Below are 26067 nucleotides of genomic sequence, written 5' to 3' on the forward strand. Positions count from 1 at the left end.
TTTGTTACTTTTTATTTATTTATTTGAGAGCAACAGACAGGAAAGAGGTAAATATATATATATTGGGGGGGGGGAGAAAGAGGGGGAGAAAATATGGGTGCCCCAGGGCCTCTAGCCACTGCAAACAAACTCCAGATGTGTGTGCTGCCTTGTGCATGTGGCAAACTTGAGTCTTGGGGAATTGAGCCTCACAGGCAACCACTTAACCCTAAGCCATCTCTCCAGCCCAGGATCTGACTTTTTATTTGGAGGCAGGGTCACCTTAAGTTGCACAGCCTGGTCTTGACTTGTGATCCTCTTCCCTCTGTTTCCTGAGTTACTAGGGTTTTCATTATCATCTTGACCCTCTCTCAAAAACTCGGGTTTCAGCTACCTGCCTATGCTGTCTGTAAAAATAAGGTGCTTTCTCTGCTAATGTTGTCACCTCTGGTATGGACCGAGAGGGCAGACAGATAAGGGTTAAGGCTAATTAGAGATTACTTGCTACTGCCAGAGAATGCCCCAGGCCTCTGTCCTAGATACTGTCCTTGCTTAGGATAACATGAATTTTGAGGTTTTATGAGGGTTTTTTTTTTTTTTTGAATGGTGTTTGGTTTGGTTTTTGTGACATGTATCCCAAGCTGGCCAGAAACTCAATCCTCCTTCCTCAGCCTCCCAAGTACTGGGGTTATAGGTATGTGCCACCATGCCAGGCTTGTTGTATATTTAGAAGGTTAGATGAAAAGAAGAGGAAAAAGCCAGGCATGATGGCGCACACCTTTAATCCCAGCACTCGGGAGGCAGAGGTAGGAGGATCGCCGTGAGTTTGAGGCCACCCTGAGACTACATAGTGAATTCTAGGTCAGTCTGGGCTAGAGTGAGACCCTGCTTCAAAACAACAACAACAAAAAAGGGCTGGAGAGATGGCTTAGTGGTTAAGGTGCTTGCCTATGAAGCCTAAGGACGTAGGTCCCCAGTACCCATGTAAGCCAGATGCACAAGGTGGCGCATACATCTGGAGTTTGTTTGTAGTGGCTAGAGACCCTGGCACAGCCATTCTCTCTCTTTCAATCTACCTCTTTCTCTCAAATAAATAAATAATAATAAAAAGTTGCTGGGCATGGTGGCGCAACACTTGGGAGGCAGAGGTAGGATCGTTGTGAGCTTGAGACCACCCTGAGACTACATAGGGAATTCCAGCTCAGCCTGGGCTAGAGACCCTACCTTGAAAAACTGGGAAAAAAAAAAAAAAAAAAAGTTAAAGCCAGGCATGATGGCACATGCCTTTAATACCAGCACTTGGAATGCAGAGGTAGGAGATCTTTGTGAGTTCCAGACTACCTTGAGACTACACAGTGAATTCCAGGCCAGTCTGGGCTAGAGTGGACCCTAGCTAGGAAAACAAAAACCTTGTACATGAACGTTCACAACAGACAAAAGAGGAAATAACCTAAATGTGTATGAATTCACATCATCATAATAAATCATTGTGGCTATTTGTAAGTTGATGTATATATTTTTGTACCTAAATCAGCTTGTCTCTAGCTACCTGACAACTTTCTACTCAGTTTTGTTTTTTTCCTTCAACTAATGATCACAGAAATATAATAAAACATAATATATAAACACAAATATGATAACACAAATATAAATTACATTATATTATTATTAATATTACTAATATTATTATTATGAAATTATTATTACTCGCTACAATCCTTCTGCCTCTTCCTCCTCAGGGCTGGTTCTAAAGGCATGCACCACTATGCCTGGTTTATTAAGCTCTTCTTGTAGATTCCTTCCTGTTGCTATAATAAAATACCAACCAAAAGCAGCTGACTGGAGGAAAGGGTTTATTTTGGTTTACACTGTCTCAAGAGAAAGTTTCATAATGGCAGGGAAAGGATAGTAGAGCAGAAGCTAAACATCACTTCTTGTCATAGCAGCTGACAGAAAGCAGCAAGAAGCTGGCTAGAACACCCCAAAGCCTACCTCCAGCAAGGCTTCACCTCCCAAATTGGCGTTCGCTGAGGACCAAGTAATCAGAACACACGAGTTAATTAGAGACACCTAATCCAAGTCACTATAGCTCTCTTCCTCCCATCACATCATGTCAGTATCATACCATCCCGTGCATTCTGTGGTTTGATGATTTAGATGGCTGTTGAGCTGACTCACATTTCTAATTTACAAAGGGAACTGGTTGATCTGGGATTCTACTAGTTTTCAAATGGTATCACAGCATAAAGTTTAAGAATTTAGGTTTTAGGGGTATGGAAAGATAGGCTAGTTGGTAATGTGCTTGCCTTGCAAGCATGAGAACCTGAGTTTCATCACCATAACCCATGTTAACAAAAAAGCCGGGCAGGGTGGTCAGTGCTTGTAATCCCAGCTCTGGAGGAGAGAAACAGATCACTGGCCAGCCAGTCTAGCTTATTATTGAATTCCAGGCCAGTGAGAGATTTAAAAAAAAGTGGGTGACCCTTGAGGAACAACACCTGAGGTTGGTCTCTGGCCTCAGCCATACAAACACAAAAGGAATTTGAGTTTTAAAGTCAAGTACGTCTGGATTGAAACCCTTTGTTCCCTGCTTTATGCCTTTGACAAGTTACTTTGGAACTTCTCTGAGCTTCACTTTACTCTTTGTAAAATGAAGATAACATCTTTACTCTCAGAGTTGTTGAAATGGACTTAGGTAGTAGTAGGCACTGAGTAAACTGTCGCTGCTTTTCTGCTTTGCAGTGCACGTGAGTCACATTTACTAGCCCTTAAACTCCAGGCAGAGTGTACAGGTTCTGGGAAAAGAGGCCTTTGGAACAAATGTCAGAGATGTCACTTGGGTCTGCAGCCTACTGGGCTGCTCCTGACCCATATTTAGAATTTATTTTGGGGATTAGTTTATTTATTTATTATTTTTTATGAGGTAGGGTCTCACTCTAGCCCAAGCTGGCCTGGAACTCACAGCAATCCTACCTCTGCCTCCCAAATGCTGGGATTAAAGGTGTGTGCCACTACACCCAGCCATAGTTCATTTTTGATGTTGGAATTTAACCCGGAGCCTCATACTAAGTATACTCTACCACTGAGCTACACCCCAGCAAGACCAACACTTTGGAATACCAGTTTTAAAAGTCTTCAACCCCTCTAGTAAAGAAAGACAATGAGGAAATGATCACATACTGGAGCTAGAGATGAAGCTCAGTTGGTACAATGCTTACCTAGCATGCACAAATACCTGGGTTTGATCCCCTCACTGCATAAACTAAGTATGGTGGCACAAGTCTGTTATCCTAGCACTTGGGAGTTAGAGGCAAGAGGATCAGGAGTCCAAGGTCACCCTCAACTAATAGCATATTAGAGCCCAGGCTACATGGGATCCTATCTCAAAAATAAATAAGTAAAAAGGAAGAGAGAAAAGAAACAAAAGAATCACACATTAAGAACACTAGGGTAAACTTACATTAGCAGCAGATGCCTTGCATAAGCATACCAACGAAGGAGATTTACCCCATAAATCCTAGACTTGGTGGCATTTGTCTGTAATCCCAGGACTGAGGAGAAGGAGACAGGAGATCTTTATGGATTACTGGCTAGCTAATCAAACTAAATTGATGAGCTCTGGGATCTAGGAAATAAGGTTGAAAGCAGTTGAGGACACAGCCATTGACCACCTCTGGCCTCCACATACACATGTGCCCTCATGCATATAAATACACATGTGCTTGTACACCACACATGCCAAAAAAATTATATGTTGACATTTTACATCTGATAAACTTAAAATGTAGGGAGAATCAGTTTCAGGGGCTTGGGAAGATGCTCAGCCAGCCAGTAAGAGTGCTTGCAGCGCAAGCATAAGGGCCTAAGTTCAATCTTCTGTACCTATGTAAAAAAAAAGGGGGGGTGCTACATAGATGGCTCTGCTTAAGGTGCTTGCCTGTAGAGGCTAACAACGCAGGGTTCAATTCCCCAGTACCCAAACCCATGTAAAGCCAGATATACAAAGGGGTGCATGTGTCTGGAGTCGTTTGCAGCGGCTTGAGGTACTGGTGCCCCTATTCTCTCCCTCCCTCCTCCCCTCCCTCCTTCCTTGAAAATAAATAAATAATTCTTTTAAAAAATCTGGGTGTGGCCATACATGCTTGTTACCTTTTCCTGAGGAGGTAGTGGGAGAGAGAGGGAATTGCTGGGGCTCCCTGATCAGCCAGACCAACTGAAAATAACAGTTGCATGTTTACAGAGACTCCATTTTAAGGAAAAAGCAATGGAACAGAATACCTAGCATTTTACTGTGGCCTCTGCATATGTGCACATGGGGTGTGCATATTTACACACACATTCATATACTGTACACAACACACACATCCTCTATACCACATGTATTACACTCAAATCAAAAAAAAAAAAAAAAGGAAAAGAAAAAACATTAGTTTTAGCACTGGAGAGTTAGCTCAGTGTCTAAAAGCACTTTCTGTGCAAGCCTAATGACCAGAGTTTGATCCCCAGAACCTAAGCAAATCCAGATGCAGGTAGTACCAGGATCTATAATCTCAGTGCTCCTACAGCAATGGAAATAGGAATCAGGAAAATCCCAAAGCTCTCTGGCCAGCTAATCTGGCATTGTCAGTGGCAAACAAGAGACCCTGTCTCAGTCAAGGTAGACAGTGAGGAACAATACCTCAAGGTTATCCTATGACCTCTACACACCATGGTACATACATGCACACACACCAGCAAAAGCAGTTCCAGGGCTGGAGAGATGACTTGGTGGTTAAGATACTTGCCTTCAAAGCCTAAGGACCCAGGTTTGACACACCCATTCTCTCTGTCTTCTAAATAAAATTTAAAATAAAAAAAAAGTTTGGGCTGGAGAGATGGCTTAGCTTGTCTGCAAAGCCAAAGGACCCAGGTTCCACTCCCCAGGACCCATGTAAACCAGATGAACAAGGTAGCCCATGCTTCTGGAGTTTGTTTGCAGTGGCCGGACACCCTGGCATTCCCATTCTCTCTCTCCCTCTCTCTGCATCTTTCTCTCTAATAAATAAAAATTTAAAAACAGTTTGTGTACTTAGGCAAATGTAACAGCACATACTGAAAAGTCTAAGGACCCAGGTTCAATTCCCCAGAACCCATGTAAGCCAGATGTGTAAGGTAGTATATGCGTCTGGAGTTTGTTTACAGTGGCTAGAGGCCCTGGTGCACCTGTTTTCTCTCTCTCTGCCTCTCTCTCCCTCTCTCTCTCAAAATAAATAGATAAAATAAAACTTTTTAAAAAAATAAGGGATGAAGAAGTTGGAGAGATTGCAAAGTCTAACAACATGGGTTCATTTTCCCCATAGCCATTTAAAGCCAGATGCATAAAGTGGCACATGTATCTGGAGTTCATTTACAGTGACTGGAGGCCCTGGCACACCTATTCTCTCCTTATGTCTCATCCATTCTCTGTCTCTCTCTCTCTGTCCTGGCAAATAATAAGTAAATGAATATGCAAATAATAAATAAGTAAATGAATAAATAAATAAAATGGAAAATCAGAGGACCAACCCAAGCATTGTTCTCTGACCTCCACACATAGGCTTGCACTCATGCACGAACATACACACACACACACACACACACACACACACGAATAATAAAATGCTTATATGGGAGGGGAGCCAGGCATGTTGGTACACACCTTTAATCCCAGCACTTGGGAGGCAGAAGTAGGAGGATTGCCATGAGTTCAAGACCACCCTGAGACTACATAGTAAATTCCAGGTCAGCCTGAGCTAGAGTGAAACCCAACCTCAAAAAAGAAAAGAAAAGAAAAGAAAAGAAAAGAAAAGAAAAGAAAAGAAAAGAAAAGAAAAGAAAAGAGAAAAAGAAAAAAGGGGGGAGGGACAAAAAATATAAAAAAGTTGGGCATGGTGGCACACACCTTTAATCCCAGTACTCAGGAAGCACAGGAAGGAGGATCACTATATGTTCAAGGCCATCCTGAGACTACATAGTGAATTCCAGGTCAGACTGGACTAGAGTGAAACCCTACCTGGAAAAAAACAAAAAATAAAACATAGAGCCAGGCGTGGTGGTGCACTCCCTTAATCCCAGCACTTGAGAAGCAGAGGTAGGAGGATCACCTTGAGTTCAAGACCACCCTGAGACTACATAGTGATTTCCAGGTCAGGGTAGGCTAGAGTGAGACCGTACCTCAAAAAAAAAAAAAAAAAGAGTGTGAATGTAGCTCAGTAGTACAGCCCTTACATGACATGCATAAGATAATAGGTTCCATCTCTAGCACTACCAAAAAAATACATACACACACACATACACGGTGAAAGAAAGCAGGCTAGTTTAAATATTTGGGCTTACTCTGGCACATCTGCTTGCTTTCTTGTTTTGCTTATTTTAGATTGGCCTCAAATTTGTCATAATACTCCTGCCTTAGCCTGCTAAATACTTGGAATTTAGGGATGACTACTCCCAGTCTTACTTTTTTAATATTTATTTTTTATTTTATATTAATTATAACAGGTTATTCTCTTTAATCCCCTCGCCCCAGCTCCCATTTCCCTGGAGACCCATCTCAGCAGGGTTATGGTATTCATTGTGGGGTCATGAAGGCCTCAGTCTGTCCCTGTGGGGTAGCTAGGGACTGTGCCTCAGGATATTCCTACCCACTCTGTGGCTATTACAATCTTTCCACCTCCTCTTCCAGTGTTCCCTGAGCCATGGCAGACCTGTTGGCAGACTGATTTAGTGTTGAGTCCTCTTTAGCCTCTGGATCTTAGTTTTGATAGGTTTTGATTAATCACCACATTTGTTACCATCAACTTGGGCCAGCCTTACTTTTGTTTTTTGTTTTTCCCAGGTGGGGTTTCACTCTAGCCCAGGCTGGCCTGGAATTCACTCAGGGTAGCCTCGAACTCACAGTGATCCACAACTCCCTGAGGTTCACATGTGCCTCAGTGTGTTATCCTGTGGGTTTGAGCCCTGCTCATCTGCCATCTCACTGACACACATGATTCCATTCTCATCACCAAGAGCTGGAGACCTTATTTTGAATAGTCCTCAACTTTCTTGTGCTTGACCTTGTGATCCCAGGACTCCACACAATGCCTGCCTAGTATGCACTCTTTGCTACTAGCAGATAACTCATCTTCCTAAAAGCCTGTATCCAGCATGTGACCTTACCACACATACACACACACACACACACACACACACACACACACACACACAGAGCAGTCTACTTTGGGCCCATTCACTGTGTAGTCCACAATCCCAATTCCGCCTACCATTCTAGTTAGTCTGTGTATTTCTGCCTGTGTTCTTTTCCCACCTGGAACCTCTGATCTCTTCCTTGGAGCCTGTTCCATCTTTACATAGAGTAAAATTCCATGGATACAGACTTAAGTGCTAGAGTTACAAGATAGATAAAATGATCCCTGCTCTCAAGGAACCTTCTCTTTCTCTGTTCTTCCTGTTTCACACTACCCTGGCCTACTTCAACCCCATGACATGCCAGGTTAGTTTTCACCTTGAGAAGTTTTCATTTGCATAGGACACTTTCAATTCACATCTTTAGCCTGCTTATCTTCTAAACCTCTGATTGTATCATTCAAATTTTAGTTCTCATTGCTGAAGAGGGTTAACAGGGAAGAAACCTTTCTTACCATCTGGTGTCACCCAGCACTCTGCCATATACCCCTATTGATCTTTGTCTGAAATCCTGTTAGTTTTTCTGCCTCTCCTCTCCCTCTAAAATGAACTCCCAAAGGCAGATGCTCCATCTTCCTTACTATGATTCCCTAGTACTTGGTACATGCCTGGCATACAGCAGGTTCTGAGAAAATATGTGTTGACAAATATCCCATGTATTGCTTGGTCCTCTGTGGCTCTGGCATTCTAAAGCCCTGAATCACAAACATCTAGGCAAGCTGTCTAGTGTTAGAATAATGTATTGACAGCTAGAAGATTGGATTCCATTAGTGTGCTGTTTATCTTCTGGTGAGGCTTGCTTAACTGTACTCTAATAAGAGTTTATGCTTCTCCCATGTGCTACTTAACAGAATAAAAGCTGCCTCAGTGTCATGGATATGCTTAAGGTAACCAGGGATATTGAGACTGTGGGAATGCCATGTTGCTATATCATTTGGCATGCCCTGTTACCCCAAGCAACTCAGTTACTTTGGGCCTTTGTTGTTTTTTCAGAATGGATTTTATACAAGAAAGATACAGAACACATAAAATTCTAACCCTCTTCTCTTCTTAGATGTGAACGATTAGAAGAACAATTAAATGACCTAACAGAACTCCACCAAAATGAAATCTTGAATTTAAAGCAGGAATTGGCCAGCATGGAAGAGAAAATTGCCTATCAGTCCTATGAACGGGCTCGGGACATCCAGGTTAGTATGAACAGCAAGTGATAAAAGCAAAACACTGAAGGGTTAGAAAGAAGAAAGGAAGGATTCTGGAGAGATGGCTCAATGGGTGAAGTACTTGCCCACAAACATGAGAACCTGAATTTAGATGCCCAGCACCATGTAAAAAGCTGGAGATGATAACATGTGCCTACAGTCTCAACACTGGAGGCAGGGACAAGAGGATCCTTTGAGCTTTTTGGTTAGCTCATCTAGACCAAGCAGCAAGCTAGTTTAGTGAGAAACCCTGTCTCAAAAAGTAAGATGAAGCCAGGCATGGTAGCACACTCCTTTAATCCCAGCACTCAGGAAGCAGAGATAGGAGGATCGCCATGAGTTCAAGGTCAGCCTGGGACTACAGAATGAGTTCCAGGAAAGCGTGGGCTAGAGTGAGTACCTACCTTGAAAAAAAAAAAAGTAAGAAAGCAATCAGGTAAGATATCTGAGATTGATGTCTGGCCTCCACATACACAAAACACATGTACACACATACCCACACACAAAACATGCATATCTCTCACACACATACATTTGAAGAAAAAAAAAAAAAGAATGGGAAAAGACAAGGTGGGTAGAATGTCAAGAAAAGCTCGTAGAATTCTATTTGCATTCAGTTGTTGTTTTTCCCTCCCAAGAGTGTCCATTCTTAAGCTAGCTTCAGCATAAAGATGCCTACATCTTGATATCATAAGAATCCATAATACATTGAAACCAAGGGCCTCTGCCACTACCAGACTTGGAAGATGTCTGTAGCTAGAGAAGAAAGTTCTGTCCCCTGAACATTAGAATGAAATTCACATAGGGTTTTAGTCACTAGAAATTGATCACTAGAAAAGAGGGTGTGTGGTCAGCACACCCTCTTTACAAAGATCAACCTGAAAAGGAAGTATGTGACCCTCTTAGGGCAGAGTCACAGTTTCTTCCCCTCTAATGACAGTGTGCAACAGAGCATGTTCAAGGATGTTCACTGCATGATTTCAGAGTGCAGATGCTGGGAACAGCCTAAAAGTCTCAGGAAGACTTGACTGAGTAAACTATGACATAGCATAACATGAAATGCTATGCAGAAGTTAAAAAGAATGAGGCAGGTATCTGTGTAGATATGGAGAGATAATCAAGAACCACTATTAAATGGAAAAAGTAAGTTGTGGATCACTTCCTCTGTAGAACACTATTCACAACAGAACAGGAAATAAAAATAGCAACCCCATGGGCTGGAGAGATGGCTTAGCGGTTAAGCGCTTGCCTGTGAAGTCTAAGGACCCCGGTTCGAGGCTCGGTTCCCCAGGACCCACATTAGCCAGATGCACAAGGGGGCGCACACATCTGGAGTTCGTTTGCAGTGGCTAGAAGCCCTGGCGTGCCCATTCTCTCTCTCTCTACCTATCTACCTCTCTCCCTCTCTCTCTCTGTCACTCTCAATAAAAAAAAAAAAAAAAAATTTTTAAAAAAATAGCAACCCCACACATGTACCTAGATACACACATGGGACAACAGTGTGTCCCAGGAGCAGAGATTGGAATTGAGGAAGATATTTGAAAAACTTCTCAAATAAAAATTCGTTAAACAAGTACATGTATCCTGTATAATTTAGACTAATAGGTTTTTTGTTTTTTGCTTTTTTAATTTATTCATTTTATTTATTTGGGAGAGAGGGAGGGAGAGAGAGAGAGAGAAAGAGGATAGAATGGGCGCACCAGGGCCTTCAGCCACTGCAAACAAACTCCAGACTCATGCATCACTTACATGGGTCCTGGGGAATTGAACCTGTGTCTTTTGGCTTCCCAGACAAATACATTAACTGCTAAGCCATCCCTCCAGCCCTAGACCAATAGTTATTAAAAGAAAAAATATAATTGAGATCTTGTTATTAAAATGTTCTAAGCCAAATAAAGTACGCCCACTGCTTCCTGCAGGCAGTGCATCCCACAGGAATGCAGTAGAAGGAATAGGAACAACAATCACATACACAGTGAGTTTTACATCTGGCTTTTCATATTCAAGACTCTTAACTATTTGAAATGCTTGGCATAGCTCAGGAAGTCTCTGGCTGGCATGCCTCGGTACTGTAAGCAGGAGCCTAACCATCCCATTTGGCCCACAGGAGGCCCTGGAGGCCTGCCAGACCCGCATCTCCAAGATGGAGCTTCAGCAGCAGCAGCAGCAAGTCGTGCAGCTGGAAGGGCTGGAGAATGCCACTGCCCGGAACCTTCTGGGCAAACTCATCAACATCCTCCTGGCTGTCATGGCAGTCCTCTTGGTCTTTGTGTCCACGGTAGCCAACTGTGTGGTCCCCCTCATGAAGACTCGCAACAGGACGTTCAGCACTTTATTCCTTGTGGCTTTCATTGCCTTTCTCTGGAAGCACTGGGATGCCCTTTTCAGCTATGTGGACCGATTCTTCTCACCCCCAAGATGATGCTGGCAGAGAGCAGCGCTTCCCACCCTCTGGCCAGTGCATGCCGTGAGATCTAGACAGCAGCATACCTACTCTGAAGTTTTCTACAAGAGAGTTGAGTGAATCTGTTTACATTTAGAATAATGTTTTTTTCTTCAAGAGACGCAATTGCAATAGTATTTTTTAGATTTTATCCAAGACATTTTTTGGGCAAAAATCTTGGATCATTTTTATGTAGCATGATTTTCCTTGGGATGCAAATCTTAAAACAGTTCTTTAACCTGAACCGACCATCTGCAGCACACCGAGGGGCATTCTGTATCGAGGTGTGAAGGACTGCGCTAAAATCCACTAAAAAGATGCAAAGACCTGACTAGGGCAAACCAGTGACGCCTGATACCAGTCCTGTCTGGGCTCCACCTCTCCTCCAAACTAACTACTGTGAAGTCCCACCACATTCCATGTCGGAAGTTTTGGATTCAGGGTGGATTTTCCCCAACCATGGAAGAACACATTCATCTCCCTGGCTTTATTACGCTAACCCTGGAAGTATCACTTCTGAGCCTGCGCCCCTCCTTAGCTTTGCCAGGATGCAAGAGTGAGAGCACCACGCCCCACAGGATCACTACACAGTCTTATACAGTATTGTGAAGTAGCCCTTAATCCTATGAAGTAAAGTCCCTTGGCCGCACTTTTAAGGTTTTTTTTTTATATATATGTGTATAGTTACAAACTTAAAAATAAAAAATCCGAACAGCATACTTGAAGAATGTAATACTCAAACTCTCAGTGCTTCCTGTGGTTTCTAATAGGATTTTTTATTATTATTATTATTATTGTTATTATTATTATTATTGGGGTTTTTGGAAAGGGTTGGGAGGGTCTTTTATTTTCCTTTGAAATAAAGAAGCGATGTTTTTAAATGAAGCCTTGTGGATATTTAAGTGTGCTGCTCCCTGTTGTCTCAAAACCATTTGAGACTGCTGGAAGTGCTGCCCTCTGCTGCCCTTGTTTGAGATGCGGCTTAAATTCACTCTGGCCACTGCTGCTTTTTGGTGCCCGCCACCCCACCAACACCACCATCACCTTATGGGCTTGGCTTGATTGGAGAGGCGAGGAGCTTGGAGAGGGGGACACAGTCTCCACAGACCAACGTGTAGACTGCATTATTATTATTTTTTTTTTGTCCCAGGTAAATGTTCACCCAGGACCTTGGACTAAGATTGTCTTTAGGAGAAAATGAGATTATCTTCTAAGGGTCATAAGTAATTCCTTATATTTGCTTAAGTTATTGTTTAACACCCTAATTACCGAAACCAAAGTGACACGGAGTCTTCTGTCTGCATATTGGCCTCAGCATCCTGAACTCCAAAGCTTTATTCCGTCTGCCTAAGAGAATCAACTGAAAATGATTCTCCCACAAAGCAGAAGAGGGAATGTCAGGTTAGAAGGACCCAAATTTTGGGTGTAAAATATTGCCAGCTTCCTGTTAACCTAGACAGACTTAATAACCTAACTATGCTCAGTGGACTTTTATAAATAGTTAGGAAGGTAAGCTGAGCTTTCATCCCTAATCTGTAGCCTGTTCCATCTCCCTGGTGGAGCTTGAGCCTTCAGAGCATTCTAGAGAGCTTAGCTAATCTTCTCATATTACTCATACACTGGGTCACAAACGCTTTTCCTCGTGGCCTTGTTCTATGCATCATATGATGTGCAGGGAACATGTGCTGTGCCCATTTACCCCATTTTCGAAACTAGGTTAGTATTGCCCTGTCTGTTGGAAAGAATGGTTTTTGTAACAGTTCCAGCCTCCTCTTGCTCCAGCAAACTGGCCATCACAGAGTCAGTGTGCTGTCTCCATAACCACTTTGATATTTTAACTCAGGTACCCCAGTCTTCACCCCATCCACTGATGATTGTCTTTCACCTCACAATTAGCACCTAGAGCAGGGACCACGGAGGTGATTTTTCTTTTTTTAAAAAAAGTCATTAAAACCAATTCATGTTCATGCCAAAACAAATCCTCTCAAGCCTATATATTCTTTGCCTGAAAATACTGCAGCACCTTTAGGCAGGTGTGACCTTTCCCAACTAGCAGTTGCTGCTTTGGCTTAATCTTAAGCTCAGAGTGGAAAAGATAGCCCTGTACGAAGGCCCTGGGTGTCATTTTGAGAGATAAGTTGAAACTGCTCTTATTTGCCTAGAGATAGCTTCTATGAAAGGATGCTTTTCACCTCTGAAAAGCCCCCAAACTCCAGCCAAACAGGCCCACACTGACTTTGCATCTTCTCTCACACTGTCTTGGGAGTCAGGTATTGTCATGGCTTTCTCACTCTCTTATCCCCTGATCACTCACCAGGCCCAGCAGTTGTATGTGGTTGTATGTGTCCAGTGCTCTTTGTAACATGCTTCTGTTTTCCTGCCTGCCTATACTTGTTGCTGCCCATCCCCATTGCCTTTGAGTTTCTTTGCATTGTAGCTATCCTTGGATTCTCTTGTCTGTGCAGAGCCCTCTTCAATAACCTTGCTCTAATGGTTTAACAACTGTAACAACTGTTCTGATCACTTCTCAGCCTTTTGGCTAAAATCCACTGTAGTAACAATTGTTCTAAGACACCCCTTCACTTTAATGCTTTTTTTAAAAAGTAGACTGCACTCCCATTAAAACAAAGCATTCCTTGGTTACTTGTTCATGCTGGTGCCTAGCCTGGGTGAGTGAGGCTGGCTGTGTTGGCCTGGGTGACTGCTGAGTTTGTAGTATGGCCATTATTCTATATTGAGGGCTGTCTGCTCCAATTTCAGGTCCTTGGTATACTCAGTTCATCCTGGCAAGGAAGGCTTTCTCTCAACTGGCTCCTTAAGATACAAAAGCAGCTTAAAAAGTAGACTTCAGGCTGGGCGTGGTGGCGCACGCCTTTAATCCCAGCACTTAGGAGGCAGAGGTAGGAGGATTGCCGTGAGTTCAAGGCCACCCTGAGACTCCATAGTGAATCCAGGTCAGCCTGGGCTAGAGTGAGACCCTACCTTGAAAACAACAACAACAAAAAAAGTAGACAACACTATCTGGGGTCTACTCCCTGCCCCAACTGGGATAAATCTCTGATGCCAAGAATACCACTGGGGTCAAGCCTTCCTTGCCAGCCATGCCCCAGAAGTGAGTGTTCTTCACTGTAGATGGTTTTGTTTCTGAGTTCATGTTCCTTTGAGTTAGTCAGAGGAAGTGCTGGCTTCTGAGTGTGCTCCAGTGAGGAGCTAACTTTTAGCCTTGGAAAATAAGCATTCAAAACAAAACCAACCGCTATCATCAACCAACTGATACAAGCAAATAATGGTTCTCAAACCACCACCACCACCACCCCCCAATGAAAGTTGGGATTCTGAATGTGGTTCGAAGCGTTAACATTTATGTGTGTTGTGTATGCTAGGTGAGACCCTCAGTAGGGGCTGGTTACTAGACTGTGTGTTCTATCAAAGTATGTAAGAATTAAAAACTCACTTGCACGAATTGCAAAGTAAAGAAATACTTGTGAATGTGTGAACGTTAACACTGTAGTTGATAGATTGTAAGCTGCTAATTGTTGAGAGAGAATTAAATTTATGTTCTGTCTGGTTGCTGCTGACTCTCAGCAGCACTTTGACTGTATATACAAATGGAAATAAAGACCTCAGCTGTTAACTTGCTGCTTGGACTCAGATTTGTTTTGCTCTGCATTTCTGTGTCTTCTGTTTTGGGGGCAAGTGCTTCAGTCTGAATTTATTTTATTTATTTATTTTTTGGTTTTTCAAGGTAGGGTCTCACTCTAGCCCAGGTTAACCACTCTGTCTTCCCAGGGTGGCCTCAAACTCATGCAGTCCTCCTACCTCTGCCTCCCAAGTACTGGGATTAAAGGCACGTATCACTGTGCCCAGCTCAGTCTGGAAATTTTTTATTTATTTATATTTATTTATTTGAGAGAGAGAGGAAGAAGCAGATAGAATGGGCACACCAGGGCCTCCAGCCACTGCAAACAAACTCCAGATGCATGTGCCACCTTGTGCATTTGGCTAACATAGGCACTGGAGAATCAAACCTAGGCTTTATAGGCAAGTGCCTTAACTGCTAAGCCATCTATTCAGCCCTACTCTGGAAACTTTTTACTGGTTTGTGCATTGCAAATAGAGGGCTGGCCGTGGTGGCACACACCTTTAATCCCAGCACTCAGGAGGCAGAGGTAGGAGAATTGCCTGACACTACGTAGTGAACTTCAGGTCAGCCTGGGCTAGAGTGAAAACCCTACCTTAGGTGGGGAAAAAAAAAAGAAAAGAAAAGAAAAGAAATAGAGGGAGAGAGGGGAGAGAGAAAGGGAAGAAGAAGTGAAGGGGGAGGACAGGAGTGTTGTGTGTATGTGTCAGCGTCACCAGTATCTTGAAGTATGGGGCAGTGGCCACAACTTCCCTGGCTTTTATAGATATCATTTCAGGCTTACTCTTTTCCATGATTCCTTCAGACTGCTAGATAAAGACTATTTTTAAATTCTTTGGTGGAGCAATGCTCCCCAAATCTGGCATCTCATGACCCTAATCTACATTCCTTTCCAGAATTTACTAAAATTGTTATGAGAGGTGGAAACAGACTTGCTAAACATTTAACATTTAGAATTACTATCCAGCCTAATCCTGTCTGTAGTTTTGTTAAAGAAGTCATGATTTGGGAGCTGAAGAGATGGCTCAGTGGTTAAGGCACTTGCTTGCAAAGCCTAATGACTCAGGTTCAATTCCCCAGTACCCACATAAAGCCAGATGCACAAAATGGCACATGCATCTGGAGTTCATTTGTAGTGGCTAGAGACCCTGATGTGCCCATTCTCTCTCCTTACCCTCCCCCCGTCTTTGTACTTGTAAATAAATAATAAATATAAACTTTTGAAAAAGTAGTGATTTTAGCACATGCTAGGCAAGGAGTCGGCCAACATCCCAGCCCCAGAATTAATAATTTACTTGTACATGTGTATGCGGGTATTCGTGTGTGCATGTAAATATGGAGGCCAGAGGACAACCTTGGGCGTCACCCTCAGAAACACCTCCCACCTCTTTTGAGACAGGGTCTCTCATTGTCCTGGCAATTGCCAATTTGGTTAGACTGGCTGACCATTGAGCCCCAGGGATCCTGCTGTCTACATCTTCCCAGCCCTGGGGTAATAAGTATATACTCCCACATCCAGCATTTTTACATAGGTACTGAGACTTGAACTCAGATCCTCATGCTTGCAAGGTAAGCACTTTATCAACCAGTTTCCCCAGCCCCAGAAATAGTAATATCTGTTTATGCATATGTGTACAAGTATTCACTCGTGAGGGTGGATGCACATGTGTGAAGGCCAGAAGTTGAGGTCGGTATCTTCTTCAACTGCTCTCCAGGGGGTATTGGGGATCAGGTCTTCATTCTTGCGTTGCAAGCACTTTGCTGACTGAGCACCTCCCCACCTCCAAAATAGTCATTTCAATTCACGCTTTTCCCCATCAGCTTGGAAGCCTCTGGAAATACAGAAGCTCCAAATGTGTTGCAGGACACCAAGCAGGCAGATGACTCAGGCTCTCACCATCCTACTCTGGCTTACCCTGTATCTCCTACCCTATCCATAAGCTACTAATATCCCACCCAACCTGACCCTACCCTGGATGTTGTGACAGGAAGAGGAACCTCTTATGACAACTTTGAAAATTGCTGCGGGATTGGACGTGGTGGCACATGTCTTTAACCCCAGTACTCTGGAGGCAGAGTGGGGAGGATCCCCATGAGTTTCGAGGCCATCCTGAGACTACAGAGTGAATTACAGGTCAGCCTGGGCTAGAGCGAGACCCGACCTCAAAAAAGAAAAAAAAAAAAAAGGTTTCTCTGGGAGTGCCTGGTTGCCAGATACAAAGTTGTGGCTGCACACTGTGTGACCCCACGGCTTCATCAGGAGCTGCACCACGAGCACTGTACTGTACAACTCTAGGTGGGCCACTTCAGAGTCCCCTGTGTTGTCACACGTGAAAAACTTCAGAACTTCAGGGTGCGGTGGCGCACTCCTTTAATCCCAGCACTGAGGAGGTAGGGGTAGGAGAATCACTGTGACTTTGAGGCCACCCTGAGACTCCATAGTGAACCCCAGGTCAGCCTGGCCTAGAGTGAGACCCTACCTCGAAAAACAACAAGCAAAAAAAAAAAACCTTTAGAATTGTCATGGTGGCGCACACTTGTAATCCCAGCACTTGGAAGGTGGAGGCAGAAGCATCAGGAGTTAGCTCAAAATCCTTGTTACGGAGAAAGTTCAAGACCAGCCAGAGCTACATGAGAATGTCTCAAAAGAAAAAAATCTGGGCTGGAGAGATGGCTTGGCAATTAAGGCACTTGCTTGCAAAGCCTAACAGCCCAGATTCTATTCCCTACGTATAGCCATAGTGGCACATGTGTCTGGAGTTCATTTGCAGTGGCAAGAGGCCCTGGTGTACCCATTTTCCCCTCAGCCCCCCACAAATTAAAATCTTTGGAGAATGGAAAGCTGATAATATAAGAACTTCATATAAGGTAGATTTGAGCAGCAGGAAGGAGGGTATGTCCATCTAGAAATGAGTGCTTCACCTGAGGGATTCAAATGTGTTATTTTAAAAAAATATTTTCAAGCCAGGCGTGGTGGCGCACACCTTTAGTCCCAGCACTTGGGAGGCAGAAGTAGGAGGATCACCATGAGTTCAAGGCCACCCTGAGACTCCATAGTGAATTCCAGGTCAGCCTGGGCTAGAATGAGACCCTACCTCAAAAAAACAAACAAAATTTTTTTTTCATTTATTTATTTATTTGAAAGTAGAGAAAGAGTGAGAGACACAGAGAGTTCACTATGGAGTCTCAGGGTGGCCTCAAAGTCACAATGATTCTCCTGCCCCTTACCTCCTCAGTGCTGGGATTAAAGGAGTGCGCCACCGCACCCTGAAGTTCTGAAGTTTCTAATGTGTGACAACACGGGACTCTGAAGTGGCCCACCTAGAGTTGTACAGGGAGATAATGGGTGCGCCAGGGCCTCTAGATGCTGAAATCGAACTCCGGGTGCATGTGCCACTTTGTGCATCTGGCTTTACGTGGGTACTGGGAAACTGAACCCAGGTCATTAGGCTTTGCAGGCGAGTGTCTTAACTGCTGAGTCATCTCTCCTGCCCCTAAATGTATTATTTTTAACTCTACCTGGCACCAGTCACTAGTTTGTGTGGGGCAGGACAGCCGGCATGTAGGGAACAGTAACATGCTGTTACCTCAGTTTTCACCAGTCACAGTGGAGGTAAGGAGACAAGCTTGGGTTAGATGGCTCCCCAAGCAAGACATGGGGGCTCATGCTTGTTTGTAGCCTCAGCACTCAAGGTGGAGGCAGCAGGATTGTGAATTTGAGATCAATGTGGATCAACAGAGAGACATCTCAAAAAATGTGGGGGCTGTGAAAGTGGCTCAGTGGGTAAAATGGCTGCACAAGCATGAAGACCCGAGTTCAGGTCTCCAGCTCCCACTTTAAATGCCAGGTTTAATGGGGTTCGCCTGTGATCCCGGCGCTGCGGGGGTGGGGACATGAGCCTCTCAGTACTTCCTAGCTAGTCTAGATGAAGCAGCTCTGAGTTCAGTGAGAGAGCCTGTCTCAGAGAACAAGGTGGAGAGGAATTGAGGAGAAACTCTACATCAGCCTCTGGCCTCCACATGCATACACAAATACACAGACACACACATACAAAAAAAAAAGAGAATGCTGGAAAGATGCCTTAGAGGATAAGAGTGCTTGTCATAACAGCATGAACGCATAAATCATACCCTGAGCACCCATGTAAGAAGTTGGTGGTGGTCACTCATGCCTGTAACCCCAGTCCTATAGGGGACAGAATTGCTGGGGCTCACAGGTCAGCCAGTCTGACGGAAAAACCAAACAAAAACAACAACAACAAAAAAAAGCAGCTCTGGGTTCAGTTTGAGAGACTCCATCTGGAGAAACAATCAATGCTAAAGTGCAAAAGAGCGTTCTCCTCTTGTCTCCACAAGCATGTGCACAGGGCGTCATCAGTATGTGTTAGAGAAGCCACAGAGACAGCAAAAGAACATCCCGGCTATAAAGAACAGAAAGTTGCAAGTGAATACACGTAGGAAGTTGACTGGTAATGGCTTTTTCTGGACTAACATAGTGGCAGACACTTGCCACTTGGGACCATGTTCCCAGTGGTCAGAACAATGTGTGGCAGATAATGGGTGCTCACTAATGAGAGTAACTTACAACCCTCCGTCTATTGCATCTCCTGTGTGACCTGCTAGGTTGCACGGTTCTCCATGGAAGACCAAAATGGCCATTTTCTTGGACCCAAGACTTTGTTGTAACCAGGGAGAGTGAGAAAGGGAGCAGAGAGAGAGAGAGAGAGAGAGAGAGAGAGAGAGAGAGAAAGGGGGATGTGCACCAGAGACAGAGGGAAGAAAGGGGGGATTGCACACACCTACGGCTGGGAGCTCAAAGCTAAGGAGTGAGGCCTAGGGAGAGGGTTTATGGGGAGAGGAAAGAAACCGCCCTGTGAGGAAGGGGCCTTGGGTGATGAGCAGAGGAGTGAGCAGTAGACATGATGCTCTGTTTGCCCAGTGCTATCTTCAGAAACGTACCAGGAGACACTCTCAGGGAACCGGGGGATGGATAGAGAGCTCTGGGATTCTCATCATGGCCCAGCACCGCTATTCCACGCCTGAGTCTTACATCTACTCTAAAGAGCACTGCGTTTAGGTTGTGCCCTGGGGACAAGTCCTTTCACTAGTCAATTGCAACATCAGTCTGCAAAATTTAGGGCTGAGTTTGACTCTAGAACTCCTGCTTCTTCTGCTCCATCTTTCTAGAGAAGACTCAAGATAAGGCTCCAGGGACCCAGAAGCGAGCTCAGTGAAGGACTCTGACCTAGCATGTGAGGCCAAATTGTATCCTCCGTCAGGCCCCCTGTGTTTTCTGAATCTTGGTGTCCTGTCTCTAAAGCCACCTTAGTTCTCTCAGCAAGAAAAAAAACTGAAGTACACAGGCTGTAAGCACTGAAAAGGGCGGACTAGGGATCTATGGCCGAGCTGGAGGCCTGGCCACACACACAGGACTGGTAGGAGAACTCCAGATGCATATACCACCTTGTGCATCTGTAGTTTCAGGGTGGCCTCAAACTCATGGCAATCCTCCTACCAGAGACTACAGAATGAATTACAGGTTAGCATGAGCCAGAGTGTGACCCTACCTCAAAAAAAAAAAAAAAATAACTTATGAAATTTGCAGGGAAATGGATGGATCTGGAAAGGATTATACTTAGTGAGGTAACCCAGACCCATATATACAATATAGTGCCAGGGATGGGATACCTTCCAGTGAGTTGTTGTCCAGGGAGGTCCCTGATGCCCCAAAATATTACAGGCCATTGCTGAGGCCCTTGGTTTACCACCAGGAATAGTTGGTGTTGCAGTCCGGTTCACATTGCTGGTAGAAATCACCCAACCAATAGCAGCTTCTGGGAAAAAGAGATTTATTTTGGCTTACAAGCTCAAGGGGGAAGCTCCACGATGGCAGGGGGAAACGATGGCATGAGCAGAGGGTGGACATCACCTCCTAGCCAACATAAGGTGGACAATAGCAACAGAAGAGTGTGCCAAACACTGGCGTGGGGAAACTGGCTATACCACCCATAAGCCCACCCCCAACAATACACTCCCTCCAGGAGGTATTACTTACCAAATATCCATCAGCTGGGAACCTAGCATTCAGAACACCTAAGTTTATGGTGGACACCTGAATCAAACCACCACAGATGGTAGGACTCTGTTGCTGAAGACTCCACATACTTGGGCTGCAAGGTCACTGAGAAATCCTGCTGAAGCTGAGCTGAAAACCTCCTCTGTGTAGACCAGCTGACAGAAAGCTGGAAAAAGCTAAGCTGCATGTAGTTCAATGGGAGAGAGAGAAATCACCAAATACTCAACAGTGGACACTACAGGCCTTAAATTTGGCCAGCCAGGCCAAATGAGCCAATGGGCTGGGGAAACCAACCGCTCTCTAATTGGACTGGAGGCTTGCTCCATGGGAGAAAATACATCCCTGATACTGAAAACATACAACAGGGATAGCATGCACCATAGGCTTGTAACATCTGCTGGTATCTGGTTAAATGTATATACTATGCTCACCAAACTGCCCAGTAAGCACTTCTCTTAATGATCATACCCATATATTAATGCTACTCTCGCTTGTTAGAGAAGCTTCTCTTTTCAGATGGCAGTGACCTTGGAATGACTCAGAAGGCACCATGGTGCTGAGAAGTGACAGAGGAGTGCTCAGCACTGAAATATCTCTATCACATCTTCCAAGGCTCAGGGTGCATTGTGGAAGAAGTGGTGAAAAGAATGTAAGAGCCAAAGGAAGGGTAGGATTCCTTTCAATGCGCTCCTCCAACACAAAATGGCCTGGATATCCATGACCTTGCAGTGCCTGGCACTACCTATACAAGACCATCATAATAGGAGGAAAAGATGATGACATCAAATAAAAGAGACTGATTGAGGGGGGTAAGGGGTATGATGGAGAGTGAGGTTGCAAAGGGGAAAGTGGAGGGAGGGAGGGAATTGCCATGGGTTATTGTCTATAATTATGGAAGTTGCCAATAAAAAATTTAAAAAATATATGTATATATATTATTTTAGAGGGAGAGAAAGAGAAAGAATTGGCATGCCAGGTCTCAACCACTACAATCAAACTCCAAACACTTGCACCACTTAGTGGGCATGTGCGACCTTGTGCTTGCCTTACCTTTGTGCATCTGGCTTGCGTGGGATCTAGACAGTCAAACATGGGTCCTTAGGCTTTACAGGCTAGCACCTTAACCACTAAGCCATCTCTCCAGCCCCCATTTGTTTTTCATTTACCTTAATGACTGAAGGCTCAAACCTAAAATGAGTGTTGTGAACATCTTAAGCTTTTCTCTCATATATATATATTGTTGTTGTTTTTTGTTTTTCGAGGTAAGGTCTCACTCTAGTTCAGGCTGACCTAGAATTCACTATGTAGTCTCAGGGTGGCCTCGAACTCTCAGCGATCCTCCTACCTCTGCCTCCCAAGTGCTGGGATTAAAGGCATGCGCCACCACGCCCAGCTACTCATATATTTTTATAAATTTTTTTTTTTTTGAGGTACGGTTGCACTCTAGTCCAGGTTGACCTGAAATTCACTCTATATTCTCAGGGTGGCCTTGAACTCATGGCAATCCTCCCAAGTGCTGGGATTAAAGGTGTGCACCACCATGCCTGGCTGCTTGATTAATTTTTAACATTTTATTTTCATTAATTTATTTGAGAAAGAGGGGGAGAAAGAGGCAGAGAGAGACAGAATGGGTGCACCAGGGCCTCCAGCCACTGCAAACAAACTCCAGATGCATATGCCACCATGTGTAACTGGCTTATGTGAGTCCTGGGGAATTGAACTCAGGTCCTTAGGCTTCACAGGCAAATGCCTTAACCACTAAGCCATCTCTCCAGCCCCCTGTTTGGTTAGTTTTGGTCTTGGCACATGCTAGGTAAATGCTGTACCACTGAGCTATGTCCCTAAACCCTCCTCTTGAATATTTAAAAATTGATATGTACACTATTAAACCTGAAATTAGACCAAGAAAGCTTAGTGAGTGAAATGAATTAAAATAAAACTGAAAAAAAAAAAAACACGAAAAAACAAAAATGGCTATAGAAGCTGGTCCTGGCGAATTTGCCCTGACTAGAAAAGGAACATAATGATAAACATTTAGATGGTTGGCGTTTGCGTATGGTTTTGCTAATTAAATAGAAGTTGTATTATGGTTCAATCTCCTGCGGTTGTCATAGAATGTGCTTTCTCTAGAGAAGTGCACACTGAGAAGACTTAGGGCTCAAGGACCCCTGTGCAATTTGCTCTCTAGTGCTTAAGGGGAGGCTTGCATATTGCTCATGAGTGGGGCAACAGCCAATGTAATGAATCTGAGTCAGGGGTCCCTAAGGTTCTCAATACAGTTCTTACAGCTTTTCTTTAACTTTGAAATTATTTCAAACAAAAAGCAAACCTGGTCTCTGTTGCCACCGGGTGGCTGCTTTTGGAAGCACACCCTCTCTCCAGAAAAAACCGGCCACCTAGGGTAGACAGCAACTCAATCAGCCAGCTGCAGGAAAAGAGCCTCTCTCAAGAGAATTTTCCTTCATGCTTAGTTAGGTCTGTCTACCTCTTCCAACTGAAATGAATTTGTGTTCATCTTAGCTTGAGAGTAGACAGAATTTCAGAGCCCCCAAACCACTGCTTTCTACAGTCAGGGAAACTGAAGAAAGTGATTGAATATACTTAAAGCAAGTAGCTGGTCCAAGCTCCATCACCTTGAATTTAACTAAAATCTCAACCACTCCCTTGAAGTCCGAGCTGCCACAAGGCTGCCTTAGACCTCACTTTATTTATTTATTTATTTATTTATTTATTTATTTATTTATTTATTTATTTATTTATTTATTTATGAGAGCGAGAGAGAAAGAGTCAAACAGAGAGAGACAGAGAGCGATAACGGGCGCGCCAGGGCCTCCAGCCACTGCAAATGAATTCCAGATGCATGTGCCACCTTGTGCATCTGTCTGATGTGGGTCCTGGGGAATCGAACTGAGGTACTTTGACTTTGCAGGCAAACACCTTAACTGCTAAGCCATCTCTCCAGCCCTATTTATTTATTTTTTAAACAAACTCCAGACACATGTGCCACCTTGTACATCTGGCTTACGTGGGACCTGAAGGATTAAACCTGGGTCCGTAGGCTTCACAGGCAAGAGCTTTAACCACTAAGCCCTCTCTCCAGCCCTAGACCTCACTTTAGGCCTTCACCCCTCCACTCCTACAGAGCTGCCTGTTCCTCCTGGAGTCCCTTCTGTACACACACACACACACACACACACCTACTTGTGCAATTGAATATTTAAGTGGCCATGCCTGTAATCCAAGCATTGGGGAAGTAGAGGTGAGAGGATCAGGAGTTCAAGGGCATCTGAACTATGTACTGACTTTGAGGCCAGATTTTGACTTCTGGGCTACATGAGACCCTATCTCGAAAGGAAGAAAAAAAAAAACACAAAATACATTTATGATGGCTGACCTGTTCTACCCACCCCTTTCCCACCTGAGCTGGTCCATGTCACTGGACACTAGCCACCTAGTTCTCTGCTGTGCCCCATGCCTGACAGAGCCCAAGCTTAGACAAGCACGGGCATATCTCTGATTCCTTCAGTTCCCCAGCTCTGCTGCAGGTGACCACCCACTAGGAATGAACTGTGGTTTCTGAGGTGCCTAAGGCCTCAAGGGTGTGAATCAGAAACTCAGAAGATTGATGGTGGCCTGGGGTGCTGCTCAAGTCATACCAGACCTGAGAAGGAAAGTAGGGGACCATCCTCACAAGGGAAACTGAAGGAGGGCCTGGACTTACACCCAGATCAGCCTGTGCTCCTCCCACCCACTGTTCTCAACCCACTGAGGGGCTGCTGCACACATCCCACCCATCCTGCCCAGGGTCCACCCAATGGCCAGGTCTGGACAATGGGTTGGGGTGGGGCTGGGAATCGAGAACAATAAGCCCAGACTTATGCCCAGCTGCCCTCTGGCCTCCCTGGACCTGGTGTGAGCACACTGGAGGGAACTGGAAAGGACCTTGGCAGGCCTGAAGCCTGTGCCATTTCCTCTCTTCCCTCATCGCCCACCCTCTCCAGCTGTCCTGCAGGCCAGGGGACTACCTGATGGGCTCTGTCTCCAGCACCACCTCCTCCAGGCCTGGCACAGGCTGGCTATTGCAGGGACTGGTGGTGGTTTTTTTCTTCCTCATATTTTTATTTATTTAGAGAAAGAGAATGGGCACACCAGGGTTTCTTGCTACTGCAAATTCCATAAACATGTGCCACTTTGTATATCTGGCTTTACATGGGTACTGGGGACTCGAATGCAGGCCATTAGGCTTTGCAAGTAAATGCCTTTAACAGATGAGCCATCTCTCCATCCTCCAGACTGGTGTGTTTAAAAAAAAAAAAAAAAAACTTTTTCTCATTGAAGTGCTGATTACATGGAGGGGAGTAGACAATTCTCAGATTTGAGATCTGATGCATTTTTACACATTATGCCTCATGAATGCTTCCCTACAAAGTACAACCCACATCCCTAGAATCTCTTCCCAGCAGTCAATGCACTTATCCCAGCCCCTCACAAATGCTTGCTTCTTATCCTTATGGCTAGGCCTCTTTAAGAATGCGATATAATGGGCTGGAGAGTGTTAGCAGTTAAGCACTTGCCTGTGAAGACTAAGGACCCCGGTTCAAGGCTCAACTTTCCAGGAACCACATTAGCCAGATGCACAAGGAGGCACACACATCTGGAATTTGTTTGCAGCGGCTGGAGGATCTGCCACACCTATTCTCTCTGTGTCTCTCTGCCTCTTTCTCGCTCTGTCTGTTGCTCTCAAATAAATAAAGAAACAAAACAATTTAAAAAAAAAAAGAATGCGTTATAAGCCATTCTGTTTGAGAAGTACTCTGCTGTTGAATAGATCAGCTAGTGTTTCCTCTGCGCACTGCATGTATCTGTTTGCCAGACACAGTCCTGAATAGCATTGATACTCATGTCCAGGTTTCTGTGGACTTGTATTTTTGTTTTATGACCATACCTAGATGTAGGACTTCTGAGTTCATAGTCTGACTTTTTTTTTTTTTTTTTTTAATGAAGAAGGTGGGAGAGAATTGGTGTGCCAGAGTCTGCACTACAATCAAACTCCAGATGCCTGTGCCACCTTGTGCATCTGGCAGATGCAGGTTCTGGGGTGTTGAACCTGGGTCCTTGGGCTTCTCAGGCAAGCACCTTCACTGCTAAGCCATCTCTCCAGCCCATAGTGTGACTTTTTAAAAAGAAAACTTGTCGAGCCGGGCGTGGTGGTGCACGCCTTTAATCCCAGCACTTGGGAGGCAGAGGTAGGAGGATCACTGTGAGTTCAAGGCCACCCTGAGACTACATAGTGAATTCCAGGTCAGCCTGAGCTAGAGTGAGACCCTACCTCGACAAACCAAAAAAAATAAATAAATAAAAAATAAAAAGCTTATCAGCTGTTTTCCAAAATGGCTGCTCCATGTCACCCTCCTAGCACTGGACCCAAATTCCCCATGTCCCTTATTCTCAATAGCATCCTCATTGTGGTCAAACTGTTTCCAAACTCGCTACGTGGGCAAGGTGGACTGCGAACTCCAAATCT

The 26067-nt window shown here is 44.4% G+C and overlaps 1 protein-coding gene across 2 annotated transcripts in view; it reads left to right on the plus strand.

Annotated features, from left to right (window-relative positions):
- The window catches only part of Tmcc1 (transmembrane and coiled-coil domain family 1), a 170493-nt gene extending 156032 nt beyond the window's left edge, over nt 1-14461 (plus strand). For both annotated transcript variants that reach the window (XM_045133589.1, XM_004651578.2), the window contains 2 exons: nt 8237-8372; nt 10492-14461. In XM_045133589.1, the coding sequence (XP_044989524.1) occupies nt 8237-8372; nt 10492-10806 (451 nt within the window). In that variant the 3' untranslated portion in view covers nt 10807-14461. The remainder of the gene's footprint in view (nt 1-8236; nt 8373-10491) is intronic.
- Nucleotides 14462-26067: the final 11606 nt, after the last annotated feature.

Source organism: Jaculus jaculus, chromosome 14 (genome assembly GCF_020740685.1).
Source record: "Jaculus jaculus isolate mJacJac1 chromosome 14, mJacJac1.mat.Y.cur, whole genome shotgun sequence".
Lineage (NCBI taxonomy): Eukaryota > Metazoa > Chordata > Mammalia > Rodentia > Dipodidae > Jaculus > Jaculus jaculus.